Genomic DNA, 23,017 nt, shown 5'->3' on the forward strand with positions numbered 1-23,017 from the left:
AACACCAGTCGATGCCGACGGGGGAGAAGATGAACAAAGCGCGTGTGTTGATACCTGCTGACCAAAAGACGCTATCGTGTTGAAAGGATGGATCCACTCGTGTTCGGGAGTTTCTAAAGATTTTTTTTTGCTCACGGATCAGAGCATGCGTGTTAGTTCTCGGCAGCTGAAGCACATTTTACGTGCGTCGGAGGCAGACCGAAAAAAGCTCAATGCCCCCCCCCCTCTTTTCAAGAACAGCCTGAAATGGGACGCGCTGTGGCCTAAATTGAGAAAGACTGGGCTATGAAATGTGCATATACCAACTGTACAGTTTATGTTGAACAATAACCATCCTTGTCATAATTGCCAAAATTGTAGACAGCCCTAATTTCACCATTGCGGTTGTTGAAATTGCCAGGATTTTCCAGGATCAGCGGCGGTAAGCTTCCGATTCAAAGAGATTAAGCTAAATCTTGTTCACTCATGACCATGTGAGCTGCCTCAAAAAGCCGAGCTTTCTCAACATGAACAACGCTTACTTGAAAAAGTCGCTTAGACTCGTGGCATAGCTCTTCGCATATTGAAAGTCAGCTATTTGAAGGCCGCTTATGTAAAGATTATTTTCAGCATAAGAGCTCCCACCTAATAATGGCGAGGGACTTAAACCTCAAAGCCTTTGTTGTTCGCGTCAAATCCTTAACTCATGCTGTCTGAAGATTTTTGGGCGAATGATAAAAATCAGTACACTTTCGCCTGATACACCCACGGAAGACAGATATTCCAATGCAGTGGTCTAAGCAACTAAAGTACAAGTGTGCGTCTATCTGCGTGTGCGCATGACAGGCCAACTGCATGCTTTCTCACGCGTTGCCGTATTCAGTTATGTAGAATTTGGTTAAATCTACAAGCGGTGATATACTTCTACTTTCTCCTCTCACGCTGCAAGGGGCACCTTCATCGTGCATCTTAATAAACTCAAAAATTTAAAAGACTCCTTGCATGCTGTTTGTTCAAGACTGAAACCTGATACGCATCTCAGTCACCGGTCATTTTCAGTGGCCCAAAATGATTCGCAACCTACTTTCCACCCATTTTCTGCCAAATCATCGGCTTATTTGTCTGTTCAAGGTTGTGTACACCCACCTCATGCAAAACCATCAACCAAATCGGCAACACAAAGTTTCTCCGACGTCGCTCTCCTGAACTCACTCGGACGAGCCGGTCATAAAACTGGGCTAAACGAAGGCTTCCTCGGCACGCCACAGTTTAGCTGAAAGCTGACCGATTGCGGTGTGTAACGACCGGGCCCTCGCTCCGGTTGCCGCAGTGCGGTCGCCCTGTCCAGTCCCGGGCGATGACACGAATCACGCGCCGCCCGGCCGGACCAGCGCTGCGTTCTCACGCGACCTGGCCAACCGCGCGACGTCACAGTTCTCAGCCGGTTTCGATTTCGGCCGCGCGGCTTTCGACGCTCGACTGGAATATGGCGACCCGATTTGGCCGACGGTCCGCCGCCAGACCGTGTAACTGAGGCGCCACCGCTGGCTGCGACGGAGCGGCCGCGTCCGCCGAAATAGAGCACTGGGTTGGCGACGATGGACAGGCACTTAGACGGCCGCCGTGATGGCGTGGGGTAATGCGACAGGCGGCCAGCTCCTACTCCGAAGCATGCTTTCTATCAAAAGTTGCAGTCACGTCGTGGGGAAGGACAGCTTGTGGATAGGGCGTGAATCGTACGGGTCTCGTTCTCTGAAGCGTCCTATCTCAGATGAGGTCTCCTGTCCAACTAATCCGTGAACTAGGTCTCTTCCGCATCTCACTGTCGTACGGCTCTTGCGCTGGCTATTCCTTTCAATCCTTTGGCAACCGATCCCACTGGCGTGGGCGCGGTTTTTTTTGGCCTGCCGCGGCCACACAGGGTCCAGTGCTGTGAATCACCAGGACGACGAGTGGAAGCACCGATAGCTTTTCCCACAGCTTTGATGAATCGGCTGTGACGTGTGTGGTGCTGGAAGGCTCTGAGATGTGACCTTTGCGACTCAGATGAAAAAGTCACAAAAACGGGGAAGCTGAATCTTACAAAAAGCTGAACCAAACGGTTAAAACGAATCAAGCTGAGCACACAAATTTTTCCACACCCTTTTGTTCTCCGCAGCGAATGACCAAAACCCAACAATCTTATGCCAATTGCCGGCCTCACCCAAGAGGTTGTGCCGGAGCCGGCGTTTGCGAGCTCACCTGTCGGCGCGTGCCGCTGTTTGCGAGCCCATCTGTCGGCGCGTGCCGCTGTTTGTGAGCTCACCTGTCGGCGCGTGCCGCTGCGCGCGGGGTGGTGACCGTCGATGACCTGTGTTTCAGGGTGCGAAATGCAGCTGGCCTCATGGAGTCACCCGCTGCAGCTGCACTGGCTGCTGATCGCTGCTGCGGTCGCTGCCGTTCACGGCAGGAATCTAGACTACGGAGGTCAGTGGTTTTACCCGCAGGGTCCAGACTGATTGATGGTTATGTGTTACCTATGCGCTCACCGCGAACGTAAGTAGCTTGAATAGATAAATGGAGACATCTCACGCCCGTTTGAAATGGTGAGGCCAAACTCTTCATGTCGCTAACGAAGGTCATGAATTATCGATGCACTTAGATGTGGCGGTGAGTTCATCAGAGCAGTTCAGAAGGCGCATCAGCAACAAATGGACAAAGTGGAGCTGGGTTCCCTCAGTCCAAGGACAAACCGACTTTTATTTAATCTTGTCACCACATTTAGACGTTCACAAAAACTTTGAAATGCCCTGTTTGCGGATACACACTGACTATCGCTGGATGAGGAGGTCTCACAGGCCGTCCTGAGGGTTATCCAAACGATCTTAATTCACGAAAGGGATCACACCTAAATTTTTCAGAGCCGAGTTTCAACATTTGTCACCCTTTCTGCGAGCATTCGGGTGCATCTTGCGACTCACATTTCACAAACCTCTTGGACTAGATGCCGTCAGTTTCATTTCACGTTTAAGCACTGCGTGGCGAACGTCTGTCGTACACTATGCGTCCTGAATGCTTTCCCGGTAGCCCCTTACAGTATCTTGTACTGCGCAGCAGTTCCGTCTCATGCAGGCAGTTATCTCGCATCATGGAAGTGCATGCTAAGTCAACTGCAATTAATTGAAAAGTTTTTATTGAAAGTATGAAATTGTTTTTGTAATGTGAATCATTCCGGAGAAAAAGGAACATCGAAATATGACTGGACTCATGTTCAACATTCTAAGAGGAGATTGAACAGACTTAAACCACCACTAAGCGAGGGAGGTGGATGCCACTACCCGGGTGGCATTCCCGAGACCACGAGAAAAAGTGGAGGGGCAGCGCCGCGGCATTGGCGCGGCTGATCATGCATTCTTCGGGAATGATGCAAAGAAAAGCTGTGTGCTTTATCCTGTCAGGCCGAAACGCCATGTCATGACACATCTAGGCCTGCAGATATGTTTTGCGCCAACTGCCTGCGCTTTTTGCTTTCTTTTGCCGTTTATTAGCGGTAAATAAAGCCTTTGTGTGCAAAATCGATGCAGAATTATGCCCTAGGCACACAGGTCACATTCAATAATAAGCAATCTATCAGAGGTCAACCGAGCTTAAAAACTTATGATGAGCTTGTTCCACCTGCGTTCGTGTCTAGGTAGCTCTCTTGCACTGTACCTGATTCAGAACACTTGGTTGGGAAAACGACTGTTTCTGTCCGGAGAAGCTGCAGCTTTTACCTCATATTCCCATGCAACGTTGACCTGACCTGGTGGGTCACCTGTTGACCAAGAACCAACAGTCGGAATCACTGAATGTCTTGAGCACCAAGTCGTGCTCTGGCATTGTTTTGCGGCTTCAGCTCAGCTGAGGGCTAAATGGCGGCAGGATGTGCGTCACCCTTCGCCAACGACGTCAGTCGAAATAGCTCCCGCACGGCAAGGGTTGGGCCATCTTGAATCTAAACGTGACGCATGCTGTACCCACTGCGCACCACAAGACTTACTTATCACCCTGCCGGCCACGCATAGCTCCCGAGACAACGTGATGGGACTCACACACATGAGGTTCACTTCACACACACACATCACACACACCAGAGTGATTTGATTCGACATGACACAGGCTGCGCCCACCGGTGGGACACAGCGATAACGATCGGTATGCCGCCAGTGTGCCGGGGGCCACACAGCATCGCTTTCTTCGCTGGCGCAACACACAGCTCTGAAATTCGAAAACGGGTCTGATTTTACCATTTTGAACTGGTTTGAGCCACCAAAGGTCACCTGAGCCGACATCCGGTGCCCCTGATCTACATCAGCTTGAGGCAATCTGAACTGTGGTGCTCTCGCCCTGGCCGTAGCGTGCTCATCCGCTTACACAGCTGGAGACCTGTCCGAGCTCCTCAGTCGGCTGCAGTGGACAAAACAGCACGGCAGGCGGAGCTGTGCTGGATGAATGAGTGCAGAACGATACCAATGTGACGCGTCACTCGCTAGTAGTATCTTGAAGTGGCAACGCACGCTCGAAGTAGTTCCAGCGATTATTTTCCATATATCTGCCCTCGGCTCCCCAGGTTATCGTCTGATTTGTCCGCCCCCAGATGCGGCGCGACGGCCAATTATGGTGTTCGTAGCTCATTTTCGAGTGAAATTTGAGGCTCGTCTGAAGCCGCACGGTGGTGACCGGAATGTCAATTACCCCGTGAACTTGTACCAGACCGCGTAATTGACGGGCGTCGAAAGTTGGGAGCTGCCTCTACCGACATTTAGTTTTGACTTCGCATGCTCATTTATGTGTATGTTCTCTGTAGGAGTAGTAAAGGTACGCATGTAGCTGTATGTGTATCATACAAACACGCATCAATAAGATAGTCTGGCCATCGGGCGCGTTTTGCTTTGCTTTGCAGTGCTCGATGATTTACGTTTCCAACCTTTTCATGTTCATGTTCATCTGTTCATGTATTCCGCAGTAGATTTAGGTGTTGAGTATCCGATGCCACCATCGATCTAATCTTTCTCCTTCTCGCTGCAAACCCAAGCTCCAGATTCATTCTAAAGTGATGTATGAAACAGATGAAAGCTTATTTATATATTCATTATTTGGCAAGTGCCAGCTTTTTTGTTACGATAAGCGTATATATCCATCACATGTATCAACATATATCGGCTATGGATACTCCCATGAACTGATTTCATTGCTACCACGCCGTACAATCACCGTACAGCAGTGCCATACACGGACCGTAATTCACACAGCACTTCAGCCGGACAAGCAGCCGCAGCCTGGTTTATCGCACCTACGCTTGAGGTCCACTTCCCGTCAGTCTTCGGCGCGGGAACGGCGGCCACGGCGCCGCAGGAGCCGCCGCCGCCGTCCCAGGCCCGCTGACACAGTAAACGGTGCCCGCGCATGCAATTACGCCATTCAGCACCGGTGCGCCACTGCAAACGGGGTCGTGGTGTGCCTCGCCGCGTCTCGTATGCAGCGCGGAAGCGAAAGTAGCCGCGCTCCCAATAGTGCGCGGCGCGATGGTCGCGGCGGGTCGGCCGGACGGGGGTCAGTCGGCCGGGCGGTGCCGACAAAAAGCCCCGCGCTCGGTCACGCGCGCACCCGGCGACCGGGCGGCCAGCCGCCGTCGCGGCCGTCGCCCGGGGCGACGCTTTCTCTTTCCGCGCTGCCGTGCGCCGCGCGCGACCCCGGATCGATCTTGAGGAGTAGGGGCTGCGGGGAGCTTTCCGCACTGCCGTGCGCCGCGCGCGACCCCAGATCGATCCTGGGGAGCCGGGGCTGCGGGGAGCTTTCCGCGCTGCCGTGCGCCTCGCGCGACCCCAGATCGATCCTGAGGAGTCGGGATTGCGGAGAGCTGGAGCGGCCAGTGACGCCGGGAGGCGGACGGTCCTGGGCCGCGGGCTTGACGTCGGTCTCCGGCCCGCTGAGTGTCGAGCCTGTCACTCGGAGCGGCTGGGAGTGGGGGTAGGGCTGCTGCTGGTTCAACGGCACTGAACTGTGTCCACCAAGCTCAGTCATGCAGTGTGGCCCCTGGCTGTTACATGTGATATTCCAGGTGACGCTGGACTCCACTAGATGTTGGCCCGTCGTACATCGATTCTCCCCCTTGTCACCTTTCCTATACGAATTGGTTGCCTTCAGTGACTTTAAACTGGGCCCCGTCATTTTTGTCTTTTTTAAAGAACAAATCTGAACGTTTTGAATGGAAGGATTTCTGGGCTCGGAGCTCACTCTAATCAGTGTTTGTTGTATGAGCCCTTACCCCTGCGACCCGGTCGTGCAAATACTTATGAACGGTAGAATTTGGCGGCGAAAGCTCAATGTGCCGCAATTTTCATTGAGCAAATGCAATTATTCGTCGCCTACGCCTTCCGCGTGCACTCGTATTATTGTACCGATACTCCTTGCGTTAAAGGAAGTCTTTAACATCTGCATGTTTTTAAAACTGAAATAGCCAATTTGAAGATCATTTAGTGCGGTTCACATACCTGCCTTCTTAAGACCTAAATCTTCTAGTTTCTGAGTTACACGCACGCAAAGATGTGCAGACTAAATCTGCAAACTACTTCAAGGCCATTCAGGCGTCATTCAAGTCTTGCCACCCCAAAATTCACGTAGCGTTGAAGGCCAAGAAGAATGTTCTCGTCGATCCGTTCAGATCTGGCATCTGTGAGCACGATTACTAAACAAAGTGGACGTCAATTGGATCTCAATCAATGTTGGGCGAGCTTCGCAAATTTGAATCACGGATCGCGCCTTGTGCTACAAAGTATAAGGAGTTGGACAGAATTGCTACTTATTACGAAGGTAAGACTTGCAACGGAATAACTTAAGAAAAGCGTCATAACCGAGTATGTAAATACAAGTAAACATCTTAAACTCAAGGACAGATATGCAAGAATACCGCGAGAAAGGGCCAAAACACGAGCGCATAACGATATTTGGCTTAGCGTACACTTCCAGCACCGCCACTGCCACATCTCGGCTAGTTGAAGCACTACACATGAGTGCTTTGGTGGCAATTTCGCTCGCTAGTTTAGCAGCACCTCATTGGCATACAAATTTCCCATGACGCAATCAAATAATAACGTATTAAGGAGCATATTTACTCAATAGAGAAGTTTTGATGTATGGAGCAGCCCTTTCCCTTAAAGTATACCAACAGTTATAGGTGTGGTTATTTTATCATACTTGACGTTTGCTTCAGTATCTTCAAATGTAAAACATTTCGCTTAAACGCCCGACGCGCGACTCTTTCAGATTGATGAATTACACACATTTGCGGTCCATGTCTCACCATCCATCTGCCCGTTTACTCTTTGTTCATTCGAAAAGCCCCCTGCCAATCTGTTCACCCGCATTCATTGGCTAGTTGTTCCCAACCACGGTGCCCATGCCGGTGCATCTGCCCGCCTATGCGGCCGCTCCTCCCCGTCTTCGCCTGCGGCGCCATCTGTCGGGCCGTTCGCCAGCGTTCGCGACGCGGCGGCGGCGGCGTGAGCCGTGCTCCGGACGTGACACGGGCCGCGAAAGCCGCGCGCACCCCGCCCGCGCGCTCGTGAGGCGCTCTCGGGCCGGCCCACATCCGCCGCGGCCGGCCGGCAGCGGCCGATCAGGCAGCAAGCGGGGCGCTCCGCTGCCGGCCCCGCCACCCGCTGCCACCATCCGCCGCCGTCGCCGGTTTCTCCCGGCCGCCTGAGAAACTCGCTGACGAAACGCTGTGTCGAAACGTGGCCGAGTCCGCCGGCCGGGCCGAGCGGCGGCTGCTTCCACCTCTGCCCCTGCCGTCGCTAGAAGAGCGGCGGGGCACGCGCGTCTGCTCTGTGCCCTTCCTGGGGCTGACTGTTGGACAAGCTGCACTGTCCCTGCCCGGGCCGCTCTGTCCCTGCCCGGGCCGCTCTGTCCCTGTTCGGGCCGCTCAGCCCCCTTTTCCTGCCGGGGCCCCGTGTGCCGTCAGCCGTCACTGTCCGTCTGCCCGCCGTTCAGGTCCGAAGCCATGCTCCGATATCGGTGTGCACAGCTCGAAGACAGGTCACCGGATGCGATCCGCCCGATTGCAGCGGCGGGCGGCGCCATGTCTGGCCGCCGCGCCGCGCTGGTGAGCCAAGGCTGCGGGAGGGCAGTCACCGGCCGGCAGCGGCGAGAGTCAACAGGATCGGACTCAGGGGACCGCTCTGTCCCACTTCGCCGCGGCTCGGCAGCGACGCGCCGGCGACCTTTAAGGATGTGCCGCGCGCAGGCGTTTTGGTGACATTCGTTGGTTTTTTTGTTGCGGTTAAGCTGCGTGTTCAATCCCTCCCCATCACCGGAGCTTGGAAAAGGTTTTTGAGAGCGCAGATGAGCAACAGGGGCTATCACGCCAATCGAATGGAGAGGTGAGGTTTCAGAGAAACGCACCCATTTGCATGACATCGGCGCAGGCAGGCACATATGAGACAAATATGTCACATACAAATGCTTCATATCCATGTCCTTACATAATCATGTCGGCTGTTGAAACCTAACCTGACTCCATTCACTGAACAAGCAGAGGCTGAGATTTCTAATACACAAGACCACTTCAAATTGTGCCAGTGATACTGTGACGTAGAGGCACTTCTTATTGGCTCGAACAGCAGTCACGTGCTTAAAATCCGTAACCGTCACCTGGTAACAAGCAGTGGTACGGACGAGTGGATAAAACACGAGCCATACATGCCTTCACGCACCCATGGTTGGATTCCTGAGGAACCATCCACCAAAACTGTATTGCATATTTTGGTATTTCGGTATTGTGTTGCATTGATCCGATCCACCGTCTAGCTTTTTTGTGTGTGGTTCTCCGGCTTTTAATACGTTTTGGTGACAGCCGTGACTGTGACTGGTGACTGCCTCTCTCTATCCCAAGCAAGCGTAAAACATGTGTCAAATTCATCACATCAAACCCAGATTCCTATGATATTTCAAACCCCTTTTTGATATCCATGTTATGCCGCCACCATTAGCCGCGCTTGGGTTCCCGACGTGATCGATACGCCCATCGGTGTTTTTGTCACGATCCGGCGGAACGTACACGACCGTGGATGAGAGATACCATCCGCTTTGTGGGATACGGGTCTGAGTCAGTTACCTGCCAATGGTGCAACAACAGTGCAACCAAGTTAGCGCCCTGGTGTCACTGTGAGCCCTGCATCTCTGAACTGGCTGAGCACAGCCAGGTTGCCCTGGTGTCACTGTGAGCTTGCATCTGATTGGTCTGAGCACAGCCAGGTGCCCTGGCGTCGCTGTGAGCTTGCATCTGATTAGTCTGAGCACAGCCAGGTGCCCTGGTGTCGCTGTGAGCTTGCATCTGATTAGCCAGACGCCCCTGGTGTCGCTGTGAGAGCTTGCATCTGATAGGTCTGCTCTGATCTGTGTGATCGCTGAAGTTGTATACGTGGTTGAAAACATTGCGCGCTTGCGAATTGCCAGAACAATCGTGGGCTGAGAGGGCGTCGCAGCGTCCGACTGCCGCGCTCCACCCTCACATCCCTCGCCCAGCGACGGGCACGTGCTGAACTGGGACTGGTCCCCGCGCCGCAGGGCGGGGCAAGTGCATACAGCATAGCGCAGACCGATACCTGGAGATAAACGAATGACCCCGCCCTTCACACAAACAGCACCAGCGCGAGTGGCGTGGCGGGCCTGCCCCTCCCCCCTTCCAGAGCTGTTGCGTGTCGCGGCCACCGGCCGGACCGTCGGGCTGCGGTGGCCGTCTATCGCTACACACGCCGCCGCTGACCCGGTGAACTGCCCCGGCGCGGCGCTGGCCGGCCACCGCGCGCATCCGGGTCAGCTGAAGCGCGCGCCGGTCTGCACACACCGGTCAGCGGGCCGCCTGCACGGCGAGCCGGCCGCGAGCGCCGCCGATGGCCGCCGATGGCGCCGACGGACCGCCGATGGCGCGCGCCGGCGCCCGGCGCTGCCCAGCGACGGAGGACGTCCACGAGCGCGCGCTCCTCTCAAGGGGGGGGGGGTGAATGAGCGACTTGAGGACTCCGCGCTCCGTGACCGACGGTCGAGCAGTGCTGGGACTGCGAAGAAGAGAGAGAGAGAGAGAGAGAGAGGAGAGGAGATAGAGAGAGAGAGAGATAGAGAGAGCGAGAGAGAGAGAGAGAGAGAGAGAGAGAGAGAGAGAGAGAGAGAGAGAGAGAGAGAGAGAGAGAGAGAAGAGCCAGAGAGAGAGATAGAGAGAGAGAGAGAGATAGAGATAGATCACGATGGAGAAGAGAGAGAGATTTCTAGGAGCAGAGATAAGATCCCTCTGAGACAGCGGATGAGAGAGGACGAGATAAGTAGTCGAAGACGGAACTCCTATCCTCTAATTCCTCTCGACCTAGATTGATCACGAATCAGAGAGAGAGACACTTGAGCAGATTCGAGAAGAAGAGAGGATGACTCTCAGAGAGAGAAAGAGAAAGAGAGAGAGAGAGAGACGACGACGACGACGACGGGCACGTGGTGCCTGTGAGATGGCAAGATCTATCGAACAGATGCATGCATGCTGGGTGCCTCTGGCAAAAATTTAAGTTAGACGAACACTATTTTGTGCAACGTATTGTCAACTGATGCAGCGCGAGGTCAAACGAACCCATATCAGTTTCGCCGGCCGCTTTCTGTTGGGATTCGTGCATCCATCAACGGCAGTGGGGTGCGTGCGGCAGTAGGTTATGCCTTCTGGCCTGACAGGCAAAATTGGCCGTTCATTCCCTCCGTTAGTGGGCCAATGTTGATAGCCTGACTTTGCACTTGTGAAGATGCAAATCTTCGGGTAATTACTGCCATCCTGATGGCCTAAGTTGTAGAAAAACGAGTTCGTTACCGCTCCAATTTACATTTATCGGTTTCATCTAAATACATTTGCACTGCGTTCGTGATAGCTATAATTGCCTACCAGATAGCCGCAGGAAAACACTCTTAACCATGTCCACGCTATCGGCCTAAACGCTGCTAGTTTACTGAGGAATGTTGAGAGTATCACGTACTATGATTTTTCCGAATCTGCCATAACACATGGGCGCCGAGCATCCTAAGGCCGGAGATGGTGATTTATCTTCAAGTATCGGTCTCCGTGCTGCTTTACTGGAGATCATTCGTTACTGCCCATACCAGTTCCTTTGCTGTCAGACTGCTGTGTCCTGCTATCCATAGCATTCCTTTTGCAGTTGTGCGGGTTTCATTCAGTTCTGTAACTGCTACATGCAAGTAAACTGACATACCCATCTTTCGATTCTCCACGTTCGCAATGATTTAGCATCGCGGGGCACTTAGTCTAAAGTTGAAGACATGAACCGATTTTTTTTCGCGCTAACACGTGACATATTGTGCTTGACACAATCATGCTATTAGATCGCTCATCTGACGTACGAACTCATCAACAGCTAACGGAATATTGTCTTTTCACTACAGCGTGGAGCGTACCGACGCGACTCATGCATGTCAGAATCATTCGCTCAGCCACCGGAACCTGGCAGTTCTAGATTGATGATACCGTCTCGCGCGGAAGTCAAGACCGCCAGCGTCCCGTTGGCGGATGGCAGTCACTAGGCTGCTGTCCGAGCGGCCGGCAGACCGTCATCCCACCCAGGAAGAGAGATCTGCCTCGGAAACCGCGACGCAATTACAGATAACGGGGGCGCGCAAGGCGATGATTCATAGACCCTAGAAAGGCCACAAGGGCATGACCGTGTCAGCTAACGAAGCTTCCGCGAAACGCCGCCGGGGTGTGCCCTGCTGACATGCTTGGGAGAGGGGATCATTTGCTGCCATACCTAACGGCTCTTTTGGCGTGAAACTAGTGTGAAGCTCCCATGGTGCCGCCAAACGCCTTGGAGTGTGGCGGGCTGTTCATAGCTTGACCATGCTTGCATGTCCGCCACAACTGCCCGGCCAACCTTGCTGCCCGCCTCTCAGCCCGGGCGGTCTGTGACGTGGGCCGCGGTCGGCCGGACGCCCTTCCAGTCGGCCGCGGTGGTCCTCTGTCGGTCGCGATGCTAGCCGGTCACGGTCGGGGTCCCTCTGCAGGGCCGCGGTCGGCCGGTGGGACGGCGCGGTCAGGTGCGCGATGCTAGGGAGAAAACAGTTACGTTGAAGCAGCCTGTCTGGCGTAAAAGTTGCGCCGCTGGCAGTGACGGACACAAAGGAGCGGCTTTTACTCGCGCGAGTCTGCCTGGGCTGGCTGGCGACCACGCCGCGCGGAGAAAGTGAGCGTTACATTTGGCAGCTCTCTGTCTCCGCCGGCCGCCGGCTGCTGCCCGTCTGGACGATCAATCTCTCCTCTCCCTCCCTCCCTCCCTCCCTTGTCCCTTCCGCCATCTCCTCGCACTCCAGATGCGCATCCAGATTTTTTGATAGCTTAATGAATGAAGTCGCGCACTTTCGCTCTCTAGAGACTGACAAGAGATGATTTGTGATAACTGTTAGCGTGTCGGCGGTTTGGTAAACGATACAATTACTGTCCGGCAGTTCCGCAGTATGCATTGCAATGGGCAATAGTGGCCTAGCTTGTACCAGGTGGATCAATCAATTTACGCTTCAAAATAGTTTCATTTCCGTGACATGCCTTTCCTTGAAATGGTGGGTAAGCCAGCATCAAATTTCAAATACAGTTACCAATGGCATCCTGGATCAACTTATTCATTATACACATAAAAAACACATATCAAACATTGCTTTAGCTGCTCTCTTAAACCGAGCTGAAAACGATGCTGCGTATGCAGTCAAATTTGCTGCGATTAGACGAGCATTTCAGTTCGGTGGTCTCTGGTCATCACCGCGTGTTCTTTTGGGAGGAATGCAAACATAAATGGTTGGACGCGCTTTCAAGACCAGCCAATGTCAACGAGCATGACAGGACACTGTCCCACATACATGCCATTGGTAGCCGTGAAAGTCCTTCGTCCCGATTCATGAATAGTTGCGCGCAGACTAGCCTCGTGGTCTTGGAATAGGAAAGGACAGTGCCCACTGCAGCCACACAAGTGTGAAAGCCCCAACCAAATCGACATGCTAAATACAGACTAGTTAACGTGACTGGCATTGTGGAGCCGCGTTGGCGAGAAACGCGGCCAAGCCGGCCGCACGCTGTCACCGGAGGCAAGGCAGCATCACCAACTCAATATAAAGGCTTAGGTTGGCTTCAGTAAGGAACATTTTAACCGAAAATAGCTAAACAGGTTCGCTACCATTGCAAACGATCGGCATGGAGAGCACATTACCCTGATAAGCGCCGATTGCCCTATATAAGCGCCCTATAGCCAGTTACATAAATGCTCTAAAATCAGCTCCCAAGCACACAGTAAGTAGAAGAGGAGCAGAAACGCTGGCCACGCCAATCCTTCTTCAGATAATCCAAAATACATATAGGTGGCTTAATTCTACGCAAGACAGCCGCAAGTGCACGGATGTCCCCGCAAGACAGCCATAAGTGTGCGAATGTTCAGTCTGCACTGCTGGAATCAGGCCGGTTACTATATGACGTCACTGTACGAACGAAAACGGCACACAATGTCCAGAAGCAAGATGGCAAAGAAGGTGCTTTACATGATCTCGAAAGGGACATTGCCGGTATCCTACGACGAGATCTCATGCTGGGTCTCAGGACATCGGTCTACTAGAGCTCCACAGCTCGGACTTGATTTCCGCAGGACGCATCCATGCAGGTGACGCGTTGTCCTCACCACCCACACAGGGACAGCGGACGTTCCCAGTCTTCCGCAGAGACTGGAGGAGGACCGCCACCAGCGCGCGGCCGGCGCCGCCCTCGGAGGAGCCGGCGGTGGCGGGCTCTCGCCTGATCACTCGTCTCTCGCCGGCTCCCGGGCGGTTTTGGTCGCGCGCCAGCTGAATGCTAATGGCACGGCTGGCGCACGCTCAGGATGTAGGCCAGCTCCAGTCGCGCCGACGCCGAGCCTGTGGCCGTGCAGCAGGCGCCGCCGCTCCAGCGCCCGTACACGGCTGGCCCGCCGGCGCATGGCGAGGCGGAGGGCGTCGCCGTGAGCATGGCGGAAGAGCGGTCATTACTGTGCGCACGGACGGGGCAGGAAGTCAGTTTACGCATGGCAGCGGCAGAGATGCCAGTCAACACAGACAGGGAGCGTATCACACCTCTGCTGTCATGTGAGAGGCGCGGGAGCTGTCATGTGAGGAGCGAGGGGTGCCAGTGTGCACGCGGTAGTGTTCAGTGCGTGCTCGAGAGAAGCACAGAGGCCTGCTGTGTACTGCACGTATGCCTTGTCCACGGCACACGACTGCGTACACGGACTACCGCGTTCACATTACACATGAGAACATAACACGGTGTAGACACCGCAGAAACCGGTGTGAGCGCGAGAACACGATATAGGGGCTGGACATTCAGAAGCAGAGCATTCGAATATTCGACGGAATATTCGGATTTGGCGGATGCTTGTGCATGCATTCGGAGTGCCTATGGTCCACTGACACCGAATTCAAGTTCTCGGGAGAGCAAACTACGTCGTCATTGTTGCACGCTACTGGTGTAGCCGTCTCCCATACACCAGCAGTTTCCGTACAGCCCAGAGTGGAGCATACCGCTGCCGGTCTCCCTTGTGGAAAGCAACCATGAGCAGAAATATTGCGGGGTTGGTATCAAAATCCATACAGTATGGAATAAATCATAAAACCCGGGAGGGAGTGCCGCAATTTTCCACTGAGGGAAGACAAGAATAATTTCGATATGCTCAGTCTTTTTACGCTGACCTGGACTCACCGCTTTTATAACGTGAACGAATAGAAAGAGGCGTCAGTGCGCCCGATCCCCTTGCCGAAAACATACTCGGTTAAAACGTTCATCTGAAGATATACTTGGCTTATGACATACAAATTCTGAACATTGGAATGCACTGCCCGAACACAACTCAAAGATTTTCATACCAAAATCGGACAGAATACTTGGCAGCCGCAGCCGCAGCAAGGTCGCTGTTTAGCGCTCGCTCAGCGTGAATGAAAAAGCGCCATGAATTCAGCCGACACTTGAACTGTGAGGGTTAGTGGCCGTCTCTAGTGATGGGCACCGCAGGTGGTCACAGCATTCCCTGACTGCACACCGGTGTCTGGCACGGCACTCGCGTGTCTTAGTGTTCATGGTGTCTATTAAAACCTCTCGCTGTGACTTGTTTTGCTTCTCGGCTCTCCTTGCATACCACGGACGACCTCAAACACGTGCCCACTGGGAAATATTGGCTGCGCCGCTGCACAGCCGTGTTTGGCTTCGCCCCCAGTCGCGTGCTGCTCACGTGGTGCCGGGTGTCGCCTGGCTGGCAGCCGCGCACGGGTGCAGGTCCGCAGTTACCGGAGGGGAACACGAGCATTTCTGGCTAATCGGAACATCCGGGCAAACCCACTGGATCCGTTACCTTACGTGGGAAGTGTTGCTGCCGCTTGAACGGTGTGACGTTCTCTGCCCGTGTACATAGCTTATGGCAACAAATGATGCAAAGTAACCCAAAATGTGGTATCTGTTGAGCACAGCTCATTGTGTGCCATTTCACATTCCATGAATGTGAAATGGCCACCCGCTCAATTATGATTCCTCTGATTCGGTACATCTAATAGCGTAAACAGGATGTCCCATATGGAGTAAAGTCTAAGGTGCAGCATAAAAGAACTACTTAGTCGTGAATGTCGTGATATTATTTTTGATGCGTTGTTTCCTGATAAAGCCATGGTACCAAACAATTATATTCTGCCTCGAAGGCCCACACCGCAATCAAATGACGCACCTTCATTTCACAGTTTCGAGGCTTTCGCTGAATCTACAGGAGCCGTGTTTTCTCCCACTGCATGATTGAAAAGAACATACAATTTTCGCACAATTACTGATCCCTGTGTCTGATTTCTGGTTCAAATCACCGTCCAAGCCTGGTATTTGCCTCAGTGGCGGTCCATGCCCGGCTGATGATGAAATCAGCCGTCTCGCGCCGGGCAGCCGTGGCTCGCCAACTGGGTTAGTGCCGGGCGCTGAAGCGTGGCGCGCGCCGCGCCGCGTCTGTCGCCGTGCGCCACCACTGCCGCTCGCGTCGGAACGGTACCGCCGCCGCACCGCCGGCCGCGCCGACGGCCCGCCTCGCCCGGCGGCCGCGCTAAACAGAGTACGCTAAATTGACGTCATCAAGCTCATTCATCGGGCGGCATCAGGTGCGGATGCCAGCGCGCGTCGGTGGCCGCGGCGGCAAGTGAGATGGAATGGCTGGGGAAAGCTCAGGCTTGACGGTTATTTGACTTGGTTGATGGACAACAGGAGCCTGTTCAGCGCCAGACGGTCGGCACACATGCCGCGCCTCTACCCCAAATCACGATCGAATTAAAGTGAAATGAAAAGCACGCGCGTCGAGGTGTTCGGATTTCTGCTGTGTGGCTTTGTGGCGGGGGTTTCCATGGATGTACACGTGGGGGCCCGCACCTGACATGCGTCCCTCAGGGCCGAATTAGGTACATACGAAATCAATGCCAGAGTCTGGATGATATATTTCAGCCTTGCCGACAATCTCGAATGCATTGCATTGCAATAAACACGCTAAGAAAAGCTCACCACTAGCCAAAAGTAAAACGCCAGTTTCTCTGTCACTCTGTTTTCTTTTAGCGCAAACCAGCTCGATATCTAGCAATTTGATTGTTGCGCACCATTTCATAAGGCATTTTTTTCATGGTGCAGGAACCTTCATATATCTCGAATCGCCTTATGGGAGGCATATGCAAGATATTGGTGCGAGGAGCACAACAGCAATTTTAGGCATCGGCCTAACATTCGAGAAAAAAGCTCAAATGTGGAGATATTTCCATCATGATTTGCATTTCCATTATTATTTTCTTTGGGTTAAGGCGTTTTTTGAAACACCGTTACAATGGTGCTTGTGACCAAAAACAAAACTGATGTATTTTCCTAGGCCCATTGCGTCTAGATATCGGTCATACCCAACGAACTTGTGTACTACGTACGCACAAACGCGTAACATACGCTACCGACCAATATCTAATTTTTTTGTCTTGAGGATTCTCTTTGTGCGGTGAGGATTCTGCAAGGTTTTGCCCTTACCATGGCCCCTATGAGAGACGCGTACGTGATTGCGGTGCTTCCATCACGCCGGTGTTTTAAAAGGGAGTGAAACGACCAAAAACAAAACGCGAAAGTGACGGTGTTTAATTTCCTTGGAGAGCGTTTGGCTGAAAACGTGCTTTTTTGAAATCGTAGTCAGCTGATTTTCCTTGGGAAACCCAAAGATGGAAAATATGCCCGGAGTGCGCAGTCTTTTTAAACATGACATCATCATGAGAGAATTGTAGCGACCAAATATCTAACGAGACAGGTGACCAAATAGACTTCTTAAAATAGTTTCCAGGAAATGTTTATAAGCATTTAATTTTTTGCTACATGCATCTCACATTGTTTCAATTTTTATCAAGCGAAATGTTCTGCGTTCAGATTTGGACTTGATATACCAGGGGACAGTAGACAGGGGACGGGACAGGAGACAGGGGATTAAAACAGACTGTGTAAAACGCTTTAAGAGGCCTTTTATCTCAGGTCTTAGGTTCAAGCTCACATAAGTTCCTTATGGCTGGCTGCGTCGCCAGACATGGGAGGATTATCTCTATTGCTGAGTGCATGATGAACTGCAGGGAAAGACATTTACACCGCGGACAACATGATCCCGTCAAATAATCATGAACGGCGCATTCGACAAACTATACGCCCATATTTGAGCAGGGGCCAAACTTGGCACTGTCCTGATCCTTCACCCCGTAGGCCGAATTGTAAGCCGCTTACAATTACTCCAGAAGGTTGACAGACTTCTAGAGAAGGAAAAAATCACAGAGGGGTGTCGCTGCTGCCGGACGTAATAAAGCAAGAAAAATGAAACAAACGGAAATACCTATATACTTTTGGCGTACGTTTGCAAATTGAGCTAACCGGGTGGGGTGTCGCTATCTTTGTTTTTGGGGGGCACGTTTCTGGGCAGCGTCATCTGGTAGGGAGCTCCCCTTGGCGTATGAGAATATTGGCCAGATTAACTGCATGCAATGGTGATGGAAAGCGATGTGACATATACCTTTCCCATCATGATATGTATGCAGCTACAAGAGCGGCCGAACTGAACGCCGTGACATATTCTAAGCATAACTTTGACTTATTTTGCGAGCTCAAATGCATGGGCGTAACCGAATCTATCATACACGTCGCTCTCAACGCCTGTGACAGCCTTGCATTGTGCCTTACATATAGGGCCGATTAATTATGCCTGGCCCAGACATTATGATAAACTGTGCTCACGCTGTGCTCGCCGCGTATCCTTTGAGCCTGAGCACAACTGACTGCTTCTTTAAAGGAATATTAAACAGGACTTGATTGTCGAAGCTTCGTTCGATCAGCTGTGTTGTATTTATAACAGGCGGCAGCCTGTGGTAAGAAGCCTACACCACGACTCTGTTCAGGCTTGCATGGCCGAGATTGCGCTGTAAATACCCAATCACTTGTGGGGCAAGTCAGAACATAAACAAGTAACACAGTAAAATCCCTCTCTGACACCGATATCCCAGTCTGCTCTGTTATCAAGCTCGCATCATAAAGTGACCCTCCATTGTTGCCTCGTTCGATACGGTTGGCCCAAGTGAAATGCCGGTCCATTTATGTAAGTAGGTCGCGACTCGAGGTGCCTCTCTCCCCCTCGCTGTGCTGGTTGGCACCGCCTGACGGATCTGGCCGTGCTGGTCGGCACCAGGCGTGCGTCTCGTGCCGAGATCGGACTCGACGCGCGGCCCCAGTGAGCCACACGTGTGCACCGTGGGCGCGGGTCACTCAACGCTAGCTGAGATGCTGCACCGCACTGATCTTCCAAGTAGCTGCGAGGCGAAACGAGACCAGTTATTCATGGCTTAACTGTTTACATAAGGTTGCAAACTATGCGTCACATACGGTAGGTGCGACACGTGACGTTGCACGGTGGAATAATGGGCTGCAGCTTGGGGAAGGCGTCTGGCAATGAGGAGCGGGCCTCTGGCTCATAACACTGTAAATCATGTAAATGAAAATGCACGCTGCCGAATTGACGGCGCTGAGTACAGGGCTTGTTAAAAGCCTATAATTCTCAGATAACGTATGTATCGTGCTTTTTGTGCGCACAATTTGGGTGTATCTTGACTGTCTAGCTTGACTCTTGGCCTTCGAATTTCAGCGTCGCGGCATCCGTAGCTGAGCAATGACACTCGATCAGACGGACCCTTGACATGTTGTCTTCGTGTACGTCAATTCGCGATTGTCATTCGCCTGAATTTGTGCACCGCTGGTAACATCGGATACCATCCGCGCTCGCATTAAAGGATATGGAGGTCCGCGGCACTGCACTGTGCATACGCATCTCACGTCTGACCTCTCTAACGGATACATACTTAGGCCAGCCGGCTAATGGTGTATTTCAGATGCCTGCGTGGTCTCGGGATGCGTCATTCAGATTTTCACATTCCGCATGCATTCAGATGTTCACATTCCGCATGCATAATTGCTTTTCACACGTTTGCAGGCTGTTGTTGGTCGCTGGTATCGTTCCCACCCATGGTGTGTTTTTTTACTTTTAGAGATTGTGTAAGGATGCCTGTTGCAGATACTGAACATTCACGAAGGCTTAAATCTGTTGAGCGCAGCCCCGTAGAATATGATGACCACTCCACGTTAAGACAACCTGTCAACCGCACCCTCTCCTGGAGTATGCATTTGGACATTATCTGGTTGCTTGGAAAAGCGAGACAGTGTGCTGTCGTCTCGGAATCACTTTTTGTTTCCGTAGATGCTCCTTTTCCTTTCAAGGGCAGAGCAGACTTGGTTCAGCACCTCGGTGTCTTGGAAAGAGATGATCTCATGTCTGATGAACGTAACAGTCTGAACAAACCCAAATAACTTAAAAGGCACGGCTCATGGCCGGGTCCGTCTCAAAATCTCCTTTAGAGGGAACTGCTGGGGATGTAATGTCCAAGTAGTTAGCGCCTTCCACTTCCACACAGGGACACAGCCTAAAACCCCGTTTGCGCCATAACCCCTGAACCTTTTACTGGCTGGCGCTCCAACAAAGGGTGCGTGATGACGTGCACCACGTTCCCGTTGTTATATATAAGGAACGTAAAAATGCTGAGGTCTCAACTTCTAAGTGAAAGCTAGAAAGTGAGAGCCTGATAAAAAGTGATGGGTACGTAAAGTCTAAATCAAGGCGAGGTTAGTAAAACATTTAGAAATATTCCCAATCAACTGCTGACGTGTTCCCATACCTGAGTGAGACCTGCCTCGCATCTGAGGCCCGGCGCGTCCGGTGATGCCGCTGATTGAGCTGTGGCTGGCGCAGGCCAGATGTTAACGCCGGGAAATGTCCCCAATCGTCATAGAAACAAGGACAGTGTTTGGCTTCTAATTGCTTTCCAATTAACGTTTCTTCGGCAGTTATCTAAAAGTCGGAAGACGTGTGTAATCGGCGTGCCCGTTGGTCCTCTTCGATGCGGCCGGTTGCGGCGAAAGCGGAGGATTTTTCCCACTGTCGCGCGCGCCGGCACCCACAGTCGGGCAGCGGGCTCATTGTCAATGGATCTGGCGATCAACGCATCCGGGTCGCGACGCCTGACACTGTCGGAGACCGGTCCGCTCCGCCTGACACTGTCGGAGACCGGTCCGCTCCCTGCCGACACCGGCCTGTCGGCCTCCGCTGCTGCCACCTACCGCCCGAACGACGAAAACCGCCGAACTGCAGGTCCCTTGCCAGACAAAACACGTGAATAGATGTGTGTTGGAACTAGAGTTATTCTGAAATCGTGCACCTGGTGCGGAAAATTGACAGAAGAAGTAGCAACGCGGTGCATGGCTCATAAAAGGGCAGTCAGGAGCTTGTCGCTTTCCTACTGACAATGTTGCAAACGACTCAGGGATAACACGTACGGTTTTGCTAACGAAGGGCTATATATGAAGCTGAAGTCAACATGTGCCAAAAATTCAAATGGGTGTGCAGTTTCACAGCCCGGATTGCTCACTTCCACGCGAGGGAGACGCGCTGGTGCCAAGTGACGTCACTGATCCCTACCATAGTGTTGTCACGAGACCAGTACATGCTCAACAGTCAAACGTTCACACATGTCTCACATGCGGCATGTCCTGGTTTGATCCAAATGCAGCATTTTTTAAAATCCCAAATGCAGCATCAACGGCACAGTGTGCCCCAGTCGTTCATGGCAGAGTGCAGCTTGTTCAAAACTGTTGGTAGCGATGGGGAAGGTTTCTTTCCGTCAAGTCTGTGGTTTCATCGCTTTGAAAGGATGTGTCTGGAGAACATTCCCTGCTGCGAATTTAGGGTGCGTTTTGAAACTTAAGGGTCGAGGACAGAAACCAGCAGGTGGATTTCCGGAGAGGGACGGGGGTCGCTCGCAACTGTACATCCCCTCTTCATGGGTTCCGCCACAGGGGCACGAGACCACTAAATTTTGCGTGAGTCAACATCATGCTATTTACATATATACAGCGGCTTGCCTCTGACACGGACACCAATGGTTGGTCTTTTTAAAAGGCTCTTATCAAATGGTGCCATCTGACGACACGGTCCGCGATTGCTTACCTCGGCGACAGTATTGCGGCGCCATGCAGCATAATCAGAGGGTTTAATCTCCACGAATATTGAAATAGTACATCACTTTTGCGTGAGAGCGAATTGAGGGGACCGTGTCTTGAGTCATCGAGTAGTCGGCAGTGCGTTGGTTATTTCAAAACGCCCACTGAACATCGGATTGACGCGAACCATTTTCGGCGAGGTATTTGCAGAGGTTCGAGATCGGATTTCCTCGCGCTGCGTCAGCGGGCTAACGCAGTCTTGTCAGTCTGCCACTGTAGAAAGCAACGAGCTGCACCGGCAAAGCCGCATAATTTCATCACCACCAGCTCGAGGCGTGACCCATCTGCTCACGGCCTAGCAGCGTTTCAAGACCGGGCCAACCGTGCTGCCGGCCCAGGGTTATCGCGCTTTTCACGTACATACTCCGCCTCCGCCGCCGGAGAGGGCTGGCGGTCGCCTAAGCACCGTCCTGTGGTCTGTAATTCGGCTGTGTACCTCCTGTGGTCCGCCACCTCTGACTGTCGGTCCCCTGTCCGCAGAGAGGTCTGCCGCTGTGTCCATGCTCCGGTCCGCCGCCTCTGACTGTCGGTCCCCCCTGTCCGCAGAGAAGGCCGAACGTCGCCTGACAGCGCCCCAGACGTACGAGATACGGCCGCTGCCCTGCACCAGCGCCAAAGGCGAAAACGGCACTTGCATGTTCAACTTCAAGTGCTACCAGCACAACGGTCTGGTCATCGATACGTGCATAGACCGGTTCATGTTCGGCGCGTGCTGTAAGCTGGACCCGAGTCAGCTGACAGTGGCGCAGGTGGTGGCAGGCGCGGCCACCACGGCCGCGCCCACGGGCCTGGTCACGTGGTCATCGGTGACCTCCGCTGGCCCAGGTGGTCTCGATCACCGGACGCCACCGACGACAGCCACCACTACCACCAAACCTACCACGCCCAAGACGAAGAAGACGGTGAAGACGACGCCCAAGAAAACGACGACGACCACCACCACGACGACCACGACAACGACGAAGAAGCCGACGACGAAGAAGCCGACGACGAAGAAGCCGACGACGAAGAAGACAACGACGACGACGACGACCACAACAACCACGACGACGAAAAAACCGACCCGGAAATGGGACTACAAGAAGCGTGAGTATTTCTTACTCTGAGTATGATAACTGATCGGTCGGGCATGTATTGTGCCCACCAAGCCTGGTGTCTCATATAGTCCAGCACATGTAAAATGAGCGTAGACGTTCAGGCACCCCTTACTACCAAATAACAGGGATGCGGGCGGATAAGGTAAAAACACTCGCTTTCTGATGATACGGATGTGGCAATGGGGTGACTAGGTAGACCTTGGTAACGTTTTATGGTTTATAGTCAGTATTTCGTGGCTAA

General features: G+C 52.8%; 1 protein-coding gene across 1 annotated transcript in view; it reads left to right on the forward strand.

Moving 5' to 3' along the window:
• Nucleotides 1-23,017, forward strand: part of LOC119102828 (serine protease filzig) — a 31,306-nt gene that overhangs the window by 5,552 nt on the left and 2,737 nt on the right. The window contains exons 2-3 of the mRNA XM_037226280.1: nt 2,341-2,445; nt 22,226-22,765. Coding sequence (XP_037082175.1) covers nt 2,349-2,445; nt 22,226-22,765 — 637 coding nt within the window. The 5' untranslated portion in view covers nt 2,341-2,348. The remainder of the gene's footprint in view (nt 1-2,340; nt 2,446-22,225; nt 22,766-23,017) is intronic.

The sequence above is a fragment of the Pollicipes pollicipes genome, unplaced genomic scaffold (assembly GCF_011947565.3).
Source record: "Pollicipes pollicipes isolate AB1234 unplaced genomic scaffold, Ppol_2.1 Scaffold_5724;HRSCAF=6776_pilon_pilon_pilon, whole genome shotgun sequence".
In the NCBI taxonomy this organism is placed as follows: domain Eukaryota; kingdom Metazoa; phylum Arthropoda; class Thecostraca; order Pollicipedomorpha; family Pollicipedidae; genus Pollicipes; species Pollicipes pollicipes.